Source organism: Prinia subflava, chromosome 14, assembly GCF_021018805.1.
Source record: "Prinia subflava isolate CZ2003 ecotype Zambia chromosome 14, Cam_Psub_1.2, whole genome shotgun sequence".
Classification (NCBI taxonomy): domain Eukaryota; kingdom Metazoa; phylum Chordata; class Aves; order Passeriformes; family Cisticolidae; genus Prinia; species Prinia subflava.
In genome coordinates, this window is record NC_086260.1 from 19,436,828 (window position 1) to 19,457,937 (window position 21,110).

The 21,110-nt window shown below is 36.7% G+C and overlaps 1 protein-coding gene across 1 annotated transcript in view; it reads left to right on the forward strand.

The window, feature by feature from the left end:
* Nucleotides 1-21,110, forward strand: part of CACNA2D3 (calcium voltage-gated channel auxiliary subunit alpha2delta 3) — a 406,564-nt gene that overhangs the window by 343,865 nt on the left and 41,589 nt on the right. The window contains exons 27-28 of the mRNA XM_063411460.1: nucleotides 19,201-19,262; nucleotides 20,124-20,168. Coding sequence (XP_063267530.1) covers nucleotides 19,201-19,262; nucleotides 20,124-20,168 — 107 coding nt within the window. The remainder of the gene's footprint in view (nucleotides 1-19,200; nucleotides 19,263-20,123; nucleotides 20,169-21,110) is intronic.

Sequence of the window (21,110 nt, forward strand, 5' to 3'; positions counted from 1 at the left end):
GCTTTCTCTTTACTAATGTGTGTCTCCAGATTGGTAAAAGAGCTAAGCTCTTGCTCAAGACCCTAAATGAAACTTTGGGTAAATGCAAACCTCTCTTCATTTTGGTTCAGGGGGAAGAAAAGATTGTATTTGTTGGTGAAACAGCCCATACCTTTATTGTTAAAATTCTTCCCCTTTAACTGGCACTTCAAAAAATACAGTAGTGCATGACAGAGAAAGGTCGTGCCCTTCCCCATGAGTCAGAATGCTGTGCAAAGGTGCCAGGGCAAAAGAAACCTAGGAGTCCCTCATGCTTTTCTTTCTACAATTCCCTGTACTCACAGATCAGGACTCTCAAATTTTTCCTGGCAGGGTACTAGGTTCTCGAAGGTTGACCAAGCTTACATGAAGGCCCTGGATCCTATTTCTGCTTGCTTTTCACAACAGAGGTATAAACCAATGGATCAAACTAAATTTGGATTGAGGAATATTTATACCTTAAAAATCTAGCCATATTTTCCAGAGAGGTGGGCTTATAGATTTCTTCAGATGTCCTTTGCTTAGACAGGATAAGAGGGGAGGAATATCAGCTAGAATTTGATAATATCAAATGCTGGTTATGACATAGCATGAGGCACCATGATTTCTCGTGTCTGAGTTGTTAAGAGTTATTTGATGATGTCCCTTTCAGGTGGGAAGTAATGTTGTGCAATTCTAGAAATAAGAAACCAGGCAGAGAGTTGTGATTTTGTACAGGAGAAGAGCCCAGTTTTTCCTTTCCAGTGGATTGTTTTGCCTTACTTAGATACATCTGGTACTTTTTTGTACAATGAGTAATTAATCTATGAAATGCTTTGTTGGAAATTATCCTTGGGCCAGAAGATTAGTAGGATTCATATATAATCTGGAGCCATAGTTACCTCATGGGGAAAAAAAAAAAAAAAGTAGAAAGGATATAAACTTTCACTCTTAAGGGCTTTAATCAACCACTAATGACACAACTTATGGAGAAAAACCTTTCCCTGTGGGCAGGTTTTTTCCATAGTTATTATTTATGGGAATTTTTACACCTTGCTCTGACACCTCTAGGAGAGGCCAGAGTATGAGATGTAATAGTGGATGAGATGAACTGGAACATGCTGTGTTCCAGGTGGAGATTTACCATGGGAGAAGGGGTGGCTGGGCCTGGCAGTGGCAGAAGCGGCTGGCTGGGGAGGTGTGAGCTGCCATGTCCCAGGCACCACAGGACAGCCAGGCTGAGAACCTTCTCTGTCTAAGTCAGAACTCTGTTTTTCCTCACATTGCTGTTCTGATCTGGACTGGAAAATCTTTTCAATATTCATAACCAGGTTTTATAACCAGGTCTGTTCATAATCTATAAACAACAGTTTAAGTCAGTCCTTTGTCCACAGTCTCTCCTCTCCTCTCCTCTCCTCTCCTCTCCTCTCCTCTCCTCTCCTCTCCTCTCCTCTCCTCTCCTCTCCTCTCCTCTCCTCTCCTCTCCTCTCCTCTCCTCTCCTCTCCTCTCCTCTCCTCTCCTCTCCTCTCCTCTCCTCTCCTCTCCTCTCCTCTCCTCTCCTCTCCTCTCCTCTCCTCTCCTCTCCTCTCCTCTCCTCTCCTCTCCTCTCCTCTCCTCTCCTCTCCTCTCCTCTCCTCTCCTCTCCTCTCCTCTCCTCTCCTCTCCTCTCCTCTCCTCTCCTCTCCTCTCCTCTCCTCTCCTCTCCTCTCCTCTCCTCTCCTCTCCTCTCCTCTCCTCTCCTCTCCTCTCCTCTCCTCTCCTCTCCTCTCCCCCCCTCCTCCCCCACCCCCTCCCCCTTTTCTTCTTTTCTCTGAAGACTTTCAATCCACTAGGAAGTGCAGGCAGCAATTTGTTGTGGTATTACAACTCTAATATAATTGTCTTAGAAGTCACTGTGGCTTTACCTCTGTTCCCCATAACTAAATGAGAAGAAATATATGAGGGCGAGAAGGGCTTATTTGGAATATGCTGAAACACCAACCTTACAGTGTGCTTTGGTAGGTAGAAGAATCAGCAGGATGGATGCAAGGCCTTCAGAAGGAGGAGAAGCACAGGGAATAAAGATGCTAGGCCTCTTTACCTTAATTGCAAGTTAGATGAAGTTGCAGCAAGGGGCAGATTAAGTGTCAGCAGAGTATTTATTCCATCACAAATAGCAGCAGGGGATGCAGATTCAATTTTCAATCATTTCCTGACTAATGTCAACCACCTGTTATACATGCTGAGCATCCATAGATAGAATATATCTCCAGTAAGAGTAAATTAATGAACTCACTGTGCCATTATTGCAAATAGAAAAAAAAAATTGCTTGACATCAAGCTAAGAGAAATGAAAGAAATAAAATTGGTGAGAAAAACCATGCAAAAATAAGTACAGGTGTACACTTTGTTTCATGTTGACATTTTAGATACTTTTTTTTCTCTCTCTTAAACATGTTAAAACTGAGATCAGTTGCTATTTTCCTAGATGGGTTGTTCTTCATCAAAGTTTTTTCTAAGCTTTTACTCAGTGATTTTGTTTCCTTTTTATATTTGATGAGAATTTCTGTTCATGGTCACAGCTCACCCTAAACTCAAACTTAAGACCAGGATATAAATCTCCTGTGCATTCTGAGTGGTTGATTTACTAGGGCAGCTCTTGTAAGAATTGGAAGGATTTTTTGAGCAACATCTGTAAAAGGGTTTTGAAATGTTCACAGTGTATGAAGAAATATTTTTTAAATGCAGTAAATGTTTCTTACTCTGCTGCTCACCGATTGTGCTACAGAGTAGAACTCATACTTCATTGTTTCCTTTTGTGTTTTTAAGGCACATTCTAGTAGTTCAGTAAAACTCACTGTTAAATATTGGGAACTCCTGTGTTTATGGGCTCAAAAGGACTCTCTCTTTGCCCTAGTAGTCACTTCAACACAAACTTGCAGAAGCAGGGATGACATTTGCTGCAGTAAAAAGTCATATAGTTAAACCTCTGTAATTCTTGCAAGACTTTGGAAATATCCACAGGAGGCTTTTTTGGCTTTTTAAAAATGATTATTAATTTAGTAAAGTACTAAATAACTTGGCATCAAAATTATGCAGCTGATAAACATTAAGACATCCATTTTAGTGGATTTAATCATCAGTAGAAAGGTAAGTATTCCATCGGACCAGGACTGATGTGCTCAGTAGCTTTGGATTCAAGCTGGGATGAAACATTTGGATTGGATGATGTTTTGCTACACGGGGAAAGGTCACTGTAACTCCTGACAGGATCTCAATTGTCTTGCATCAGGTGAAGTGTGAAGGACAAACTCCTTTAAAACGCCCATGTTGCCAGTCTGTGTGCTGTGCAGTGCTGCTGTGCAGCAGCTGTAACCAGCACAGCTCGGGGCAGGATCCATGAACAGCACCCAGGATGTCCCTGCCTGTTGCTCACGGGACCATCTCACAGGCAGAGGAGGGATATTGTAAATTTTCCCATATGGCTCCAGGGAACAAGAATGAGCCATACCTTTACCTGCTGCCACTGTTCTTCATTCCAATAGCAGATAAGTTTTACAAGGCAGTGCACGGTTTGCTGCTTTTCCAGTTTCCTTTTTCTCTCTGGATTTGTCATCCTTACTGCTTGAACTGCTGCATCTGCAGGCACCAACAGTCCTCTGACAACATCCTAGAGATCCCATAGCACACTGTTATCCTTTCCTCACTCTCTGCTTTTTAATCTGTCAGCAGGTTTGAAACACCAAGGATGTTTTTATAATATGTTTTTTTCTCCACAGAATGTTTTAAATGAAGTAACAGGGTAAGTCAGGTATATGGATAGACCTCTCATTCCTCAAGTTTAGTTAGTTCTGCTGTTTTCAGACAGGATAAATCCCTGGGAAACTTAGCTAGTATACAGGAAAATGGTGCTTCTGTTTAGAATTTGTAAAATATGCCACTGAGAGCACTTATGTTTAAAAAATAAAAAGAAAATGCTCTTTCAGAGGGCATTTTATTAATGAAAATTACAATACTGGAAAATCTGTTATAGATTAGTGAAGAACAGTAACAGTGTATCCAAATGGAACTGGTTGGATAATTAAATTCATTTAATAGGTACTGAAATTTAAACCTCTTGATCACTCTGACGTAAACATAACTCTTAAAAGTCATGGAACTTGATTCTAAAAGTGTAATGTGGGAGAGAAACACTGGGATGATGATTACAGATTTCAGATACTCTGGAGGAAATGTATTCAGGAGTTAAACAGCAGGCATAAAAAAACAAAGAAGATGAAGAAGAAGAAAAAAATTAAAAGAACAGCACTCAAAAGTGTAGCTATGAAATAAAACCCTCTTTATGTAGGGGTGCAGCTTATATGAACAGTATTGAAGCAATATGACTGGGATAACCAAGGGACAAGTAAGGGATACTAAAGGTTGAAATAATTAAGGAACATCCTGTTTTCGCTATTCTTGCACTCTTTTTACCTGTTCTGTATTATCATGTCTGTTTTGGCTATATGTCCTTCTGTATGTCTGTTCTGGATTCCTGTTTTCATGCTGAGAATCCCCCATCATTCTGTGGTTTCTCCTCTCATTATTAGAATTTTTTTCATTATTTATTACAATTTATTAAGTATGTCCAGTGTATAATTGTCTTTTCTTGATTTGGTGAAAAAGAAAATTATTTTCTGAGTTTTAACACATCTTTTAGGAGGATCTGACAGGCTGTCTGCTAAGTAGGGAGGAAAATGTTTTAGGATTGGTATAAATTATGAAGTCTTGACAGTTGTAACACTGAGCTGTGACTCCTTTTTGTTTGTACTACCTAAAGTTATTGTTAAGCTTTTAACCATGGCTTCTGTTTCACTGTCCCCTAAGGTGCTGAAGGATGAACTTTCTCTCAAGCCTATGCATTAGTTGAGAGGATAACAAATTTAAGACAACAGCTGGAATGTCTGTGAGAAAATAATTTTTTAAAAAGTACAGCATAAAAGTAGATTATCTACTAAAGTTCAGAAAACATTTAAATGTTGATCTCACCTTTTTGTCTTCCATGTTTATAGCGGAATTCTGTGTCAACACTGGATGATGCTGAAGTGTAGAGATAAATAGATATCATTTAATATAATGCCTTTGAATCCAAAAGCACTTCTATTCGACTATTCTTTAATTTATGGTGGGATCTCAAAAGTACCCGCTAAGCTTTCTTTATCCATAAAGCTATAGCTGTCTTAAGCAAAAAGGGTGTGTTTTCATCTTTATTTGCTTTTGTTTCCTTCTGCAGTCTGTTATTTTGGAATATAATGGCAGGGCTGAGCTTGGTTACTCATATTTTGGCTGAGACTTTTTGTCCTTTTCCCTTTTCAAAATGACAGTGTCCATTTCCTTTCCATTTCTGTGTTTCAGCAGAGTTAGATTAGATGAGTTCAAAGAACAACACTACTGACTTCTCCCCTCTCAAAGTGCTCTGGGGGAGAAGTGGGCTAACTTCTTTTAGAAGGTGAAGTTATGCATCCAATTCTTACTTTAGTGAAATAATAATTTCCATACCTCGAGGTTTTTTCGTGTCATTAAGATCTTAAATGATTTTCATTAGTTACTGCTACAAGCTTCTTTTCTATAAACCTGTTAGAAAGAAGAAAGAGCAGAGCACTCTGTAATTTGTAGTTTGTGGTGATCTGGAGATGTGTTCAAACATAGGCACTAAAGTGAACATTTGTATTTCAAGCAATTGTAGTACAGGCTTTTCCTTGGAAATTAAACTCTCTACTTTTCTACATGCCATCAGCTGGTCGTACTTTTACGTATTGTAAAATTTTTACATATTGTTGCTTTCTTAGCTTTGCAGTAAAAGGACACCTCTTTTAGAACTTCTGCAGACTTTGTTAGATTGAAAATGTGAAAAGGTTTTGAGAAAGAAGTGGAAATTACTTAATGCTTGATTTCTGTAATACTTTGTCTAAATGGAACTCGGGTGAAATTAATCATGTAGAACAATATTTCAGTTGCATCATAAATTGCATCAGATTTAAACTAAAAAAGTAAAAAGCCCTGTTTATCTACAGTCCTCTTCATTGTACTGTCACAGCACCCTTGCTTGCTAAGGCATCTCTTTAAATGTTCCTAAGTAGGACTTTGGACGTGGTTCTCCTAAAATCTTAGGGAAATGTATGACCCTTCCATCAACACAGGACTTGAACTGCAAGTGTGAATACAGCACATCCTTTCTGGTGGTGTATATAAGAATATTATAAAATGGTGAACAAAACACACCACTCAAAGATTCAAAATGTTTTACACCTTTTGGGGCAGATTGATCGCACCTGTCAGACTTGGGTTTCTAGAGTTCTTGTTAGGCTAAACTTATGGGGGAAAAAATTGCTCTGAAGAGGAGAATCTGTTTAATTCCTATTTAGAGGATATATTTAGACCAGGAACAGCCCTAAGCTTTCAGTGCTTTCTGACCCTGGACATACCTGGTCTTCAAGGGCAGATGTTCTCTGATGGAAGTATCACAGAAGTCCAGATTCCATGTGATAATTTCCCTATACATGAATATTATAAAACATGAGCAATACTGTAATTTTATAAAAGATAATATTTTATACATAGAAGACCAATTAACGCATTTTAAGCAATGGCAATGCTCATATTTCCTGTTTTTCAGAGATGGGCTGAACAATGGAGAGTTTCCCATGGTAGAAGCTTTGCTGTAAACGTTTCTTCTGGTAATGTAATTAGGAAGTATTGGCTCCAGTTAATGTAACTTAAACAAAACATGTTGTCTTCGGCAAACTTGTTTAACAGGCATAGCCTTGTCTAAAAGGAAAACAGAGACATATAGTGTTTCCATGGAAACTCAGTTAAAATTCTGATTTCTGGACATGAGTATAATCAGCACTACAATTTAAACTCATTGAATTAAATGAGTCTTAGTTGTGAAGTCAACACAGTATAAAAGTATCTGTACACATGCAAGAGTCAGAGCCTTCCATCCTTATAGATGCTTTTTAGTGGCACTTTAAAACAGAATAAAGCAGGCAAACTTGTGTGAGATCCTTCTCTTTTTACCTTCTGTGGGCATTTGTGCCATTTTAATACAAAAAATTATATAAGAATATAAACTAAATCTATTTAAATATACTTTATTGGAGTTTTATATAATTTACTGCATCTCTACTGTGTGGTTTTGATTTCTTTTTATTTCAAATAAAGTAAGAAGGGCTTTTCCCTTAGTGTAAGGCATATCAGCCCTGTACTGTGAGAGAATGGAGAAGATAATGTTTGCTTCCATTATAGATGTGCTGAGAAGATTTATTAATTTTGGAAATTATGCTCAAGTATTCGTTTTGTAAAACAGCAGAAAAACAAAGAATTTATTGAATTGGCCTTAATTAGAAATAATACTTTATATTTTTAATGTTAAATATGTTTTATAAATGTGTTCTAGCAGAAGTGCCAGGGGAACCTTTGTCATTTATAAATGTCTACATTTTGGAAAGTGGTATTTCAAAGTTATTTTGATGCCTAGGAATATGATAGAGACTTCAGAATTACAGCCCACATTTACTGATTGCAGTGTGAAATAAGTGCTTCTGGAAAGCCCATCAGGATCAGCCTGCCTTTGGTATGTGCCCCAACAGCTGTAAAAACCTGGCCTTTGCAAGATTCACTTTCCTTGTAAGTCAGTAATAGGTTTGCCTCTATACAACAGCACAATCTCTGGAAAGTCCTACCTAGAGTCCTTTCTTTGAGCAGTTTTGAGGGGTTTTGTGTTCTCAGAGCTCTGTCCTGGAGGGGGCTTTGTGTTCTTATCCTGTGCTGGGCACCCCTTAACTCTCACAGACTCCAGTGAGCCTTTAGCAGTCCTCAACACCTTGCAGGCAAAAGCCCCAGCTGAATTTGAACCTATCAGGCACCTTATTAGAAAGAGAAGCTATTTTGTATTATATATCCTGAGTTTAATGTATATAATGTATATCTAATCAGACAGCTCCCTTTCAGAAACCTTCCTGATTTATTTCAAAGCTTTTACATTAAAAAGGATTACATTTGGTGCCCATTATATTGATTTCCCTTAAAACTTACAAATTTATACTTCTAAAATATGCCTTTAGAATGCATTGATAGCTAAATCCTACTAATCATTAGTATATAAATTATAATAGACTACTTATTGAAGCATCTGAATAGCAGTTTATGTGAAGTAAGCATGGTGCATTTGTACTTTTATTGTGAAAGTCATGTCAGCACTTACACTATTTCCAGAAGTTAATAGTTCACCCAGAGAAGTTCACTTATGATCATAACTTGGCACACAGATCTCAGGCAGTGCACATTTTATTAAAGAACTTCAAAAATGTGTCAATGCCTTTTAATTTTATCAGTCTCAACATTTTTTAAAGTGTTTATTTTAAATGTTTAAATGCCTTATTTCTTTGGATTTTCTCTTGCAGTATCAATTAAAAACATTTATTCATTTTGTATTTGGTCATAAGTTGGTGTAGTGGTTTCACGTTCACCAATTTCTGTTTCCAAATTTAGTGTGGTGGCCTGAGTGTCTACCATAACCATCCATGTTTTTTCTGCTTTGAGATAGGATCAGAGAAAAGTAAATCAGGCTCAAATATTAAAAGGGCAATTGCTGCTCAATATACTGTTCTTTGTATTTTGTGGCTTTAGAGAGGTGATTTCATCTTTTTCTAATGAACAAAATAAGCTGTTGGCTAATTTTCAGCAGTATGAAAACACTTCTTAATACATGAATAATCACCAGATCAGCCGTAAGCAAACATTTCTGCTGGCACCTCTGCAGGTTTATGTAGCAATTCTGAAGATGATGATTTCTTATTTTTCCTGAAATCTGGTAAGACAAGTTAAAAGAAAGCTGTCACTCCACTCCTGATTGGTTGGCCTCTTGGATGGCATTAGCTGCTTTGCAGTTCATGGGCATGAACTTCTACACATTAAATAAAGCAAAAGATAAATTATTTTCACCAATAGAGGGGGAAATTTATTTCCCCAATACAGGTCATTGCTGAGAGATGCAGTTAACATTTCTTGGCCATGTTTCAAAATTGTGACAATAAAATGTTGTTATGAAAAAATGTAAGTAGAAGTGAAAATGTCCAGATTACAGCCAGTGTTAATCCACAGTTTTAGAAACTGACTTTCAAGAGGTATTTGTAATATACTGAGCACATCTTGAAAGGTGGTGTTTCTTTTTATTTAAGACATAAAAAGTAGGAGAATATGAAAGAGAAGAAAATTCATATTTCAGTATACTGGAAAATCTCAGTGTTATTAGTCTAAGATTGCTTTCTATTCCTGACATGGTTTAAACCTCCAGTTCAGGAGATTTCAAGAATGCCAGTTTATAGCTCAAATGTTAACTCCTATTTTGATGAACCAAGATGCAATTGTGTTCTTTTTCTACACAGATTTTTAATAAAAATATATTTTTGATCCAAATATGAAAAGAGTGGGCAAACAAATCTACTTTTGCATATAATAATCTTCATGGAAAAGTTGAACATGTGTATCTTTTGCTGTTTTTAAAAATTGTTCAGTAAAAGACACAAATAGAAATCAGGTTCAAAATCCACCAGTTATTTTCTTTGTACTTGCAACTGCAGAATACCATGGTCCTACTCAACTTACACATAAACATATGTGCACTGAGTCTTTTGGAAACATAATTTTTATGTCCTTTTCTAAAACTGTCGATTATCACCATGTAGTTGAACAGCAAAAACATGGTTAAATAAGTGAACTTAGAAAAATACAAACATGAGAACTATTCTGGAGCATTACAGTAAACATTTGACTTATGAATCATCCAGTAGATATGGTGTTGAAAGGCTGGAGATTTTTATTCATTATGAGGTCCTTCTGATGTATTATTTGACTTCAAGTAACATGACTCATATTTTTAGTAATTCAAAGTAATTTGCTAATCACAGTATAGCACAGAGAGTTTGTAGAGAGTATCACTGTTATTGTTATTATAACTCAGTAAATAAGAGATCCAAGACTTCTTTCCAAATGATGTGGTTTGATAAAATGTCAGTGTTTGCTCATTCAGTGTCCCAAGCCTGGTTTGACTAATGAGATTTCATATAGTCATAGAATATAGAATAGACCTTGTATGGACACAGATCCCCCATGACAGCAGCAGAGAGGGAGTGGTTGGTGCTCAGTGTGTTCTGTGGGCAGGAAATGTTGGATTTGGTCAGTTCTCTCCCCCTGCAAGGATTGGTACCAGCAGAGTCTACATGTCTTGGGCCCCAGGTCTGTGGTGGGGGGCATTGAACTGTCAGGAGACAAACTGGACAGAGAATCATGAGTTCACTTTGCAGTGGATGCCATAATATTTATCTTTAATGTCTTGTCCAAAGTGTTCTGTGTCTGGCAGTGGGACAACTTGTACCCATTCTGCTGTGACAGGATTCCAGTTTGGGAGGGATAAACCACTTTGGAAATTACATTAGAAGCTTTGCCTATGTCTGAGATCAGCCTTCTCACGATGCTGAGAAATGTTGTACTGGTTTGAAAGCAAAACCAGTGAGACTCCAAGTCAGAAATACAATTTAATAGAGAGAGAAGAACAAACAACAAGAAAGGTAAAAATAAAATAAAATAAAGTAAAATAAAATAAAATAAAATAAAATAAAATAAAATAAAATAAAATAAAATAAAATAAAATAAAATAAAATAAAATAAAATAAAATAAAATAAAATAAAATAAAATAAAATAAAATAAATGCAATAGTACAAAGGACCACTGACAGAGTCAGAATGCAAACCAGACACCCTGTTGGTCAGGGTGTTGGAAGCAGCCCAAAGTAACTGCTCCTGGAGTGACAGATGTGGCTCCGTTGGAGCAGAGATGATCCTCAGGAAAAGGTCCAGTCGTCCTCTGGGAATCCAGTGGGAACAGGCTGCGCTGGGTTCCCTGTGTCCCCAGTTTTTGTCTGGGTGGGGAATGGTTGGCTCCTCCCTACTGGGTGGTTCATCTCACAATGGGATGGTGCAATGTGTCATGTCATTGGTGAGCCTTAATGGCCCATTAACAGAAGATATTCTGGGGGCGGGGTGGCAGAGACGAAGTCAATGAAAGAGATAAGAAACACTGTCTTATCTGGTGTTATCGGGTGTCCCATTAACAGAAAGCATCTGCCCTCCTTCCCCCTAGAGTTACAAGAGATAAAGAACAATATCTCCCAACTGATTTCAATAAATGAAAATAGAATACACATTTTGATTACATTTTTCAACCCAAGGCAAACGTAGAAATGGATTTTATTTTGTTAACCTTCTTAGGTAATAGCCAGTATCAAGTCTGCAATTAAAACATGATCAAGGCTTGAATGTGTTGTGTTTTAATCACAACTGGAAGCAGAAAGTCTTATATATCCTAAGAGAATCAGGTCACAGGTTATCCAGATAAATATCCTAATTTCTGGCTGTTTGTCTGGACTTTGAGCCTCTTAGGGTTCCTTAATTGCCAGCTTGAAACCACAGCCTTTGGCTGAGATGGAAAACTAGTCTGTCTATGCTGTTCTAAACTAGGACCTTAGCTGTGAGAAGTAAAGCTTTTTCTGAGAACTTGACAAGTCCTGGATCTTCCCTTAAGATTTGTAAAAGTGCTTACAAATACATACTGTTCCTATTTTTCGTTTCAGTCATGGGTTATACTCAAATAGCAAGAAAACCCTATAAAACTAAAAAATGGTTAGGGAGTTATAAAAATACTCTCACTGCTTCATTATTTTAACATTACTGTGGTCAGATTTCAATCTTCACATGCTTCCTATCTGTTGGAATTCAGAATTATTTGTCAGAGCAGTGGCTGTGCTAGGAGATGCTGGAAGAAATTTGAAGGCTCATAGGAATTCATAAAAGCTCTGCCACCAGCACAGTTTCCTCTGTGATGATTCTTGCTTTGTTTCTGCAGGCTGCTGAAACTTCCTGAGGCTAAAAGCAGTACCACTCAGCTTTCTTCTTCTTCTTCTTCCTTTTTTTTTTTTTTTCTAGCTTCCTTTCTTTTTCTTTTGATAATGGAATGAGACAGGTGTCAGTAGGTGTCAGGTATTTTCTAAAAGTCACAGACAGGGAGGATCCTCCAGACAGGGCTGAGCTGTGCCCTCCCTCACCCTTTTCGAATTGGGCCACCTAAGCCACTCCTTTGTGCTGTCACTGTACTTGTATTCCTCAGGAACAGGGCACCTACCTTTTCAGAAAAGTGCATTTGGTGTAAATTTGCATGCCCAGGGATTACTTTCCTCCAGGCTTATGGGAGGTTTGTTTTAAGTTACAGAGGGATTCTCAAGTACCTCCCTTGAGCTTTGATCCTAGTACACAAGGTTAATCATGGGGTAAGTGAGCAGATTTCTGTGGAGCCTTTGTCACAGTGTTGGCAGCACATCAGCTGCTGTCCTGTGAGGTTTGGGATACAGGATGAGCATCTCAATGATAATTTTCAGATCCCCTCTGAAGATTCGTGAAAAGGCAATGGACTTCCAGTCACCAGTGTCTATATTTTTTTATGTTTACACTCAATTTATGTACTTTTCGCATTTCCTCCTGCTCCTGCTGCTACTTCTTTAGTCCTCCAGAAGGAAGATATGTGTCAGGGAGTCAGAGGGAGTCTGATTTTGTGATGATGTTCACAGACTACCCTCCACAGTTCAGTTTGTCTGGGCTTGGCTGCAAACCAAGCCCTTCAGCTTTCCCTGGTGGTTTGAGTTTGGATGAACTTTGGCCTCCCAGCAATGATCATCCTGCTCCCCTTTCAGCTTGGCCTCACATCAACTTCCCAGCATCTCCTCCCTTTCTGCTTGAGCTTGGCCTCCAGGAAACACCATTTGGCTTCCTTCTGTCTTGGTAGTCTCCATGCACACAACCTCTTCCACCACTAATTCAAAAATCTTCTGGAAGAAAGTAGCAGGCTTGAGGTTTGTGAGTAAAGAGGCAGAACTTCAGCTTTCCACTGCCCATTTAAGGAAATTCACTCATTTACATTCTGCATCACAATAGCTCTGATGAAGGAAGCAGCCTTTGTGTTACTAAATCCTAGGAGGTGTTCAAACTGTCTCACATAAAAAACCCAATAATTAAATAGGACTTAAAAGTGTCTCTGTATGTGCAGCCATTTCACTTGATGACAAAAAGGTAAAGGTAAGATACCATAAATAATACAAGATTTTTCCCAGCTTATTGTTTAGAATCCAGAACTAGGTGATAGTTAGCACTTGGAGATATTTTATATTTGACACTATACCAGGCTCTGTAGCTCAAACTGAGATGGAAAAGGTAGGTGTACATTTACATGGATTTCAAAGGATTTAATAATAAAATATTTGTAAAGTATCAAAGTAATTTTAGTGTACTTAAATATGTAATAGACATATTGTGGAGCAAACAAGAAGGTTGCATGTTGAGAAACAACAAAGAAAGTTGTAAAAATGTTAGAAATTTTCCCTGAGTTAAATAATAAACTAAGAAAACCACAGCACAACAAAGCAACACATTGCAAAGGACAGTTTCTGAAAAATAATATCCAAATGCATAATAGATACCTTATTTTTGCTGAGGTAGGGACCATGCTTTATTACAAGAAAAGCAGAAGAAAATGTGTGAGTGCTGAATAGTTTGGCCTATTCTTTCAATTTTGCTCTTTTATCACAGGCTACCCATAACGGTTCACTATGAGGATGGCTGGTATCACCATCCAGGATTGAGATTGCCTGATGCTTTCAAGCATAAGCTTGTATTTCCAGTACATTAAAAATAGCCAGACTTAAACTGTTAGGATGGTGGGTTTTAGGGGGGAGGGGGTTTGGGGGTGTTTGCATCAGAGTCAGTCATTCCACATAATAAAAAGAATGACTTTTTCATGTTATAATATAATTCTGAAGATCTCTTTGAAGAGAGGAATTGAAAACAATGAGCAGGGGTGAGAAGAGGAAAGTATAGACAAAAGAGGAAAGATCACTGAGAAGGAAGCTGAATGAAGTGTGAAGTTTGGAAAGGTGAGACTTGATTTTACTGTGCAAGTAAACTGAACCTGGGATCAGAATCAGTCTGGGAAGTGCCCAGTTCACGAGTTTACATTTTTATATATCTGTATATGATTTAAGAATGACTGCCACTGAGAGTACAGCTATGTTGGGTGATACTGAAGCATAATTATGTTATTTATTGTGTAACATAGTAACATAGTAACACAGTAACATACTAACATAACTTATTACTTATATTATTGTCTATAATAATGTCTACATAACTGTATTATAGAGAGTTCCTGTTGGAATACCTCTAATTTGTTAGACTTCCTTGAATTGAGGGAAGAAAAATGTATAGACTTTATTTTTAACTCTTCTACCTAAAATACCTATGTCTTATAAGGGGTTTTTTATCATCTTTAGTGGTGGGAGTCTTCTATTAATCTGTATTGACTGTTCTTGACAGTTATGGTGTTTATTTCTCAGCATATTTCTGTGCATTTGGATGTAGAGTCAGCGTCTCCTTTGGCAGAGTTAAATGCTGAAAACAGATTTTGAACTGAAACAGATTTAGAGTATAAATAGAAGTGAAATCAACATTTTAAAGATCATTTAGGTGTGTTCTGGAATATTTCACATGTAGTTATTATATATTTTAAAAGATGGTTGTCAGAGAATACTAGTGTAGGGAGAAAGAAAAGCATCTTAATGAGTCTAAGCTCAATACACAAAGGTGATACAGATTGAAAAATAATCCTGCTACAAGTCTCTGTCCAACATTTCTTATTTTGAAGCCAAGTTAAACCTCATTTAAGATAATTCCATCGGAAATAGGAGGCCAATATGTCCTTAAGAATGTAGGCAACTTTTATATATGAGAGTCTTAATCTCTACTGTATTCTATCGGGAAAGGAATAGAGACCTTAAGATATTTTTGTAACCTTGCTAATCTAGTGCTTATATACAGTGTTGTAGTGAATAGGTATTTCAGAGAATGGAAATTCCTTTAGCTTTTGCTACTTTTTCCTATAATTGTGTATTTAGAATCCATTTGTCAGGTTTGTAGGGAGACTCAGCTCCTCTCTTGCCTGAAATAAATCAGTCTAATCTATTTTCCTCTCTTAAGTAGGAAATTATTCTTTTTACTTAGAACCTAAGAAAGATTCTAATTCTTTGCACAGAAGTAATTTGTCAAGGAAGGATTTCCTTATCTTTCTGTCTATTTGCTTAACCATGGAGATTGAAACGATCACAAGTAATCCTGATCTATTCTGAGTAGATATTTGTTTCCCTTCCATATTTGCCTTAATACTAAGCAGCCCTGAGCTGTGTAGCATTTGAGCACTCCCCAGTACTTCCATCCTGAAAGCAACCCACTGAGAGAGTAAAATATTACCTTCAGCCATGGAATCAATGCACAAGGAAATTACTTATTAAACAATAATTATCACTGAGCCAAGAATTTAACTTTGTCATTCTCAACCATCTGTTATTTCATAGAGTCTGCACTACAAAAATAGCAGCCACTTCATTAAACAGAGAGAAGAAATCTAAGGGAGTTAATAACTGCTTTCCATAGGCAGAATTAAAGGTTTTTATTTATGTCACCTAAGTAAATTTGCTAATGTGATTAAAACAAAAAATTGGATTTGCAATATCCGTTTGAAACGATACATTTTGCATTACATAACACAAAATACTCCTCTGTCAGCTCCCATCAATTGTTCTCCTGCCTGCCCTCAGCTCCAGCCCACCCTCCTCTGTGACATTAAAGAAAAGGCAGCAGGGAACACAAAACTAATTTTTTTCCTGGGCGAACAATTTTTATCCTTTGGCCATTTGGTTGAACCAAGCCTGCCAGTGTGGAAGGATACTTTATACTTTGAAGTGTATGTTCCACACAAAGGTCAATTAGAGTTTTTGTTATTTGTGGCAGTTATCTGGGTGCCTTCCTGAACAGTATTTAGAAAAATTTCAGTGCCATTTCATCTTTTTAATCTAAATCTCTGTGGTAGCTGTTATAACCAGAAGGCTAAACTAGGAATCAGTGACATGGGAGATACAATTTTGAAGTTTTCATGTTTCCTTTTTCCCCCTCATGTAGCCAGTTTGTAAAACACAATTTAAATATTGGGTGGCTTGGAGCACAGATATTTTATTCTGAAGTTCTCAAGTGCTGAAGGATTAGAGATTGCTCAGGAGAATATATTGGCTCAAAAACCTTTTGAGGTATATTTGAATAGCTCTTGTGGCATTAAATGACTAGACAAAAAAAAATGTCATCTTCTAATCACAAAGTCCATGAAAAGCTCAGGAGGGAAAAACCTGCAGAAGTGCTTTAGTATCACATGAGAGGTAGTAAAGAAAATAATTTTCCTATACCCTAATGCTGTTAATTCTTTCAAGTCTGGGGGCATTCAAATAATTTTCAGCTGAATTTTAGGAACTATTAGTAATTTTAATTTATTATATATTATGTAGGATATAGAATATTTAGAAGCTACTCGTTCTGTGACAGGGAAGTTCCTGTGTGGAATTGTGTGGAAAAATTTGTAAATGAGACAAAACTGTGAGATTAAGCTCTCATATTAAGACAGACATCTCAAAAACCCAGCCAAATGCTGCTTTCACCGTGCCAGGCTTGTAAGGTGTGTTCTACCCTGCAAGCACAGGTAGAGATCATAGAATCATTTAGATGGGAAAAGCCCGTTTAGGTCATCAAGCCCAACTGTAAATCAAGCCCAACCATCATGTAGTTGCCATCATGCAGTAGTTCATTATTTAGTACCAAGCTAAAGGATTTCAAAACTCTAATTGAGGAGTTACTTCACAATGGGAATATGTTAAAATGTTGCTGTTGTAATGTTGTATTACTTTGACCAGAGCGGATGGTTTCTGTTTTACCCTCTTTAATGGCGTTGTACCTCAGAGATTAGTGATACAACTCTTTTCAAAGTTAGTTAGAGAAATAAACTGATTTCTTTTTTTAAGGCAGGCAGTAGCTAAATTGATAACGCCTGTACCTTCAGTTTCTGCACAAATTACCCTGCTGCTGAAATTGTTGAATCTGCTCAAGTGGGAGCAACCCAAATATTCCTCACTGTCTTTCATTTTCCCTCAGTCTGTCCAAGAAAGCATCAAAATCTTAGAGTTGCTATTATGAAACCAAACCTGCAGATGCCTCTTCTCATCCTCATGGAGAGGGATGCTCTGCATTTCATAGACATTAATCCCAGCATTTCAGTTGCTGTTATGCTGCAGCATTCCATTGTGACTCAGTGAAACATGCACATGGAATCTTTTACAGATGAGCTTTGCTGTAATTATCTTGTTCCTGTTTCAGATTCTGCTATGTGGTAGGTTTTGTACAGGACACAGAAAACTTTCCATGCATTTTGACTCTCTTTGTAAGAAAGGTTCTGAGCTGTAAAGTTACCACTTTTCTACAAAACGTTTACACTTAAATCAGAATCATAAGATAATTTAGAGTTGGAGGGATCTCCTGGGCTCATCTAGTCCCAAATCCTACTCAAATTTGTATATACAAATAATTTCATTAGGGGAGAACAAGAGTTTTAAAATAATGTTTATTATGCTTTCATTAACTTTCATTCACACTTTTCTAGAACAGCAGTTTTCTGGGTGCTGGTATCTCCGACAGTGTGAACTCCAAAGGGCTGAGCTTGTCAGGGCCTTAAATGAACAATATCTAAGCACAGTCCACACATCTCTGCCTGTTACCACCACATGAGGTGACACAGCATTCAGAAGTGATGTGATTTCCCTGTGGAAAGTTCCTGAAAGTGTGTGTGTGTTTTACCTGCATTTCAGAAAAAGCAGGTAGGGTGTGCTAGGAATGAACCCAAAGGCAAGCAATAGATGAAGCAAATGTGCTGCTGGCAGAGAGCAACTTCTCATGGACCATAACATTAATTCCTAGATAATAAAATGTAGCTGGAGAATTTCCTCTGGTGCTTATTCAAAAGGAGGACTGGATTTCACTGCTTACTCTCTGAAGCAAAACCATCCATGAGTTACAGATAGCAGAAAAATATTTATAACCTGCTCTAATAAGAAAATTCCTTATGTAACGTCTCTTTTCCCATTGTATCAGTCCATTACAAATTTCATTTCACATACTTTTCCCTACCTGCTAACACAAAATCAAATATGTACATGATTCAGTGTGGGTGAATTTGCAAAAGCAAGTACCAATAATCTAAATGTAAATATGTTTTTAAATGAATCGTGCTGTAGGCCCTAGAGGAGGAATGAATAAATGAAATTTCATTCAGTTTTCAAAAATAACTCATTTTTTTGAGACTTTGTTTTTAAAAAAGCCCATGAATTTGCTAGGCATTAGATCTTCAGACTTTTAAAGCTTTTTTGAATTCTCTCAGTTTAGGCAAGTGAAAGCAGAAGAATCAACTGCTTTTGGAGCTTCTGCAAACCTCACTGCTTTATATTGCTCTTCAGTAGAAACAGTGATAGGATCATCAAACTAGGCTGGAAGAAAGGTTCACTGATATTTGGCAAAACATAATCCCACTTGAGATTATGAGAAACATGTAATTTAAACCAATAGTATCTTGAATAGTGATTTTTTAAAAATGCAATCCATTATCATTAATATCATTTTTAAAGAGTTTTATACCCATTCATATTTGTCAGATACTGCCTTTTAACAGAATTACATGTAATACTCTCAACTTCCATTTTTTCAAATACATTTTTAATGCTTCTTATGTTACACTGACAATTTATGGATTAAATTACCTCAAAACAAATTATCACTTGAAGTGTTAACAAACATTTTCATGTTGTTTCAGCAAACCTTCATGGATTTCAGTAGAAAACACATTGTGTGGGTTCCCTACAGCTGTTATATTGGCATTAGTAAAATATAAATGAGATTGATGTGAACATAAATATGTTCAGCTTGTGGTTCTTTGATGTTAATTATGGAGGCATCAAATTTGAATGGTTTGTTTGGTTTTTGGGGTTTTTTTGCTATCTGTATTCTTCACATTACACAAGCAGCATTTTTCTGTTCAAATGGATTAAAATATGACTGTATGGTCTCTTTAATTAGTTGTGTTTTTTATTTTAGGGCTTAACTTTCTCTTTTCATTATGAAGCCTTTTCTTTCTGGCTAATTTTAAGAACCATTTGGAAGGAGTTAAGTATTCTGGGTTTATTTATCTATATATATTTTTTTGTCTTTCCCAGCTGTAGGTATCCAGATGAAACTTGAATTTTTCCAGCGGAAATTTTGGACTGCAAGCAGACAGGTATACTTCAATTTGAAGTTTTCTGTGTCGTTGAATCCACAACAGTGGAAGTGATGATCTTGTCACTAGCAAACTATTGTAAAGAAACAATGTCTTTGAAGACTTGTTCTGGTTTTACATTTGGATACAGAAAAGGAGAATTCAGAGATGAAGAACAGTTGCTTGATTTTTGGAAGCAAGTAGAAATTTGTTAACTTTAGGCCCCAATACATTAGGAGTTACTTTATTGACACGTGGCTTTTCTCCCTTACAAAAAGTGTAAACACTAAACAAAAGTGTGGTATTCGTTTCCAGTGACAGCAGAATCATGACTTCTCACTTAGGTTTTCTCTCTAACACGAAGTAACCGTAGGATCACGCAGGTTAATTAACAAAACTACATTACTGAGTCATGGTTGGCACTTATAGTGTTCAATAAGCTTCACCTAAACCATTCAGGGACAGAATTTGTACTCATTGAAGAGGATAATCAGGTACTTTCTAAAGATTGGGAGATGCCACCCCTGGTTTCAGAATCGACTGGAACTGTGCTGTTACAGAAAATAATCCCTGACCCCACCCCTACTGGAGAATCTTCTCTCATCTATGAATGGTCTCAAAGATTTAGAGTATGGAGGAGATTGTGGTGTTTAAAGCAGCTGAAATTGTTACAGTGTGAATGAACTCTTTCTCTGCAGAGAGGAACAGAACACATTTGGTGAATGATTCTAAAGTTTGCTAGTCATTTTTAGAATCAATTTAGATAAAGATGTAATCAATATCAACTCCATTTAAATTTTGCTCATACAAATTTATAAAATGTTTATTTTTTAAGCATCAAATGAGAATTGAAATTTTATATTTTTTTTATATCATGTTTAGTGTGCATCTCTCGATGGCAGATGTGCTATAAGTTGTGATGATGAAGTAAGTATTTAACAGATTTTTTCCATGCATACCTTCACTGCAGTAGAAGATACAGTTGATGAATCTAATTTGAACATCTCATGGTACATTGTGGTCTTTATCACCTTGTAAATATTTTACTATTTAGATAGTGTGACTTTTGTTATGCCTGTTATGGATACCCACTGAATTACAAAGTTGACTCCAGTACCTCAAACATGTGTTGCAATAATTTCTGCTTTGTAAATCCAGTTTAGGAAATAATTTGAAGCAATGCTAAGGCATTTGTTTACTACTTTATTGTTAATGAAAAAAAAAACCAAACCAAAAAACCACTAGCAGTTTAAAGTCTTCAGCTGGACACCAGCAGAAACCATACAGCCATATGTAGAAATTTAGTAATTGTGTGAACATTGCTGATTTAGAGATTCCAGATTTTTTCTTAATGACAAAACACACTGTTGATAGGACTCAAACAAATATCACAGCTCCTCTAGTGAGTCTTTCACAGCTTCTCTCAATGGCAAGAAAATATCTGCTGAACATTTACAGTATAAATTAAAGCATTTAGAAGTAAACATGAAGACATTAATGCAAATTGAATGGCATAATAGTCAATAAATATTAATGACTATTAATAACAACGTATTAATTTTAAATATAATTAAAAATAAAGGAAATCTATTGATGAGTATGTCATACCTTTGATCCTAAATTAGAGACAACCCATTAATTAAAAATACTTTTTTTTTTCTTGAGAGCTTTGAATTTGCGCATTTATTCTTGTTTTCCTGATGCCTCACATTTTATTTTAATGCTCTGTTTTCTTTCTTTTTCATTTTTGGTTTCTTAACCCATGTTACATTCCATTACTGTTATTGTATACTGGAGCTGTGAAAAATACATAGAGGACTTGAACTGAATCAAAGTTTCTGCAGTTCAGATGTGTTCTCAGACCTCAGT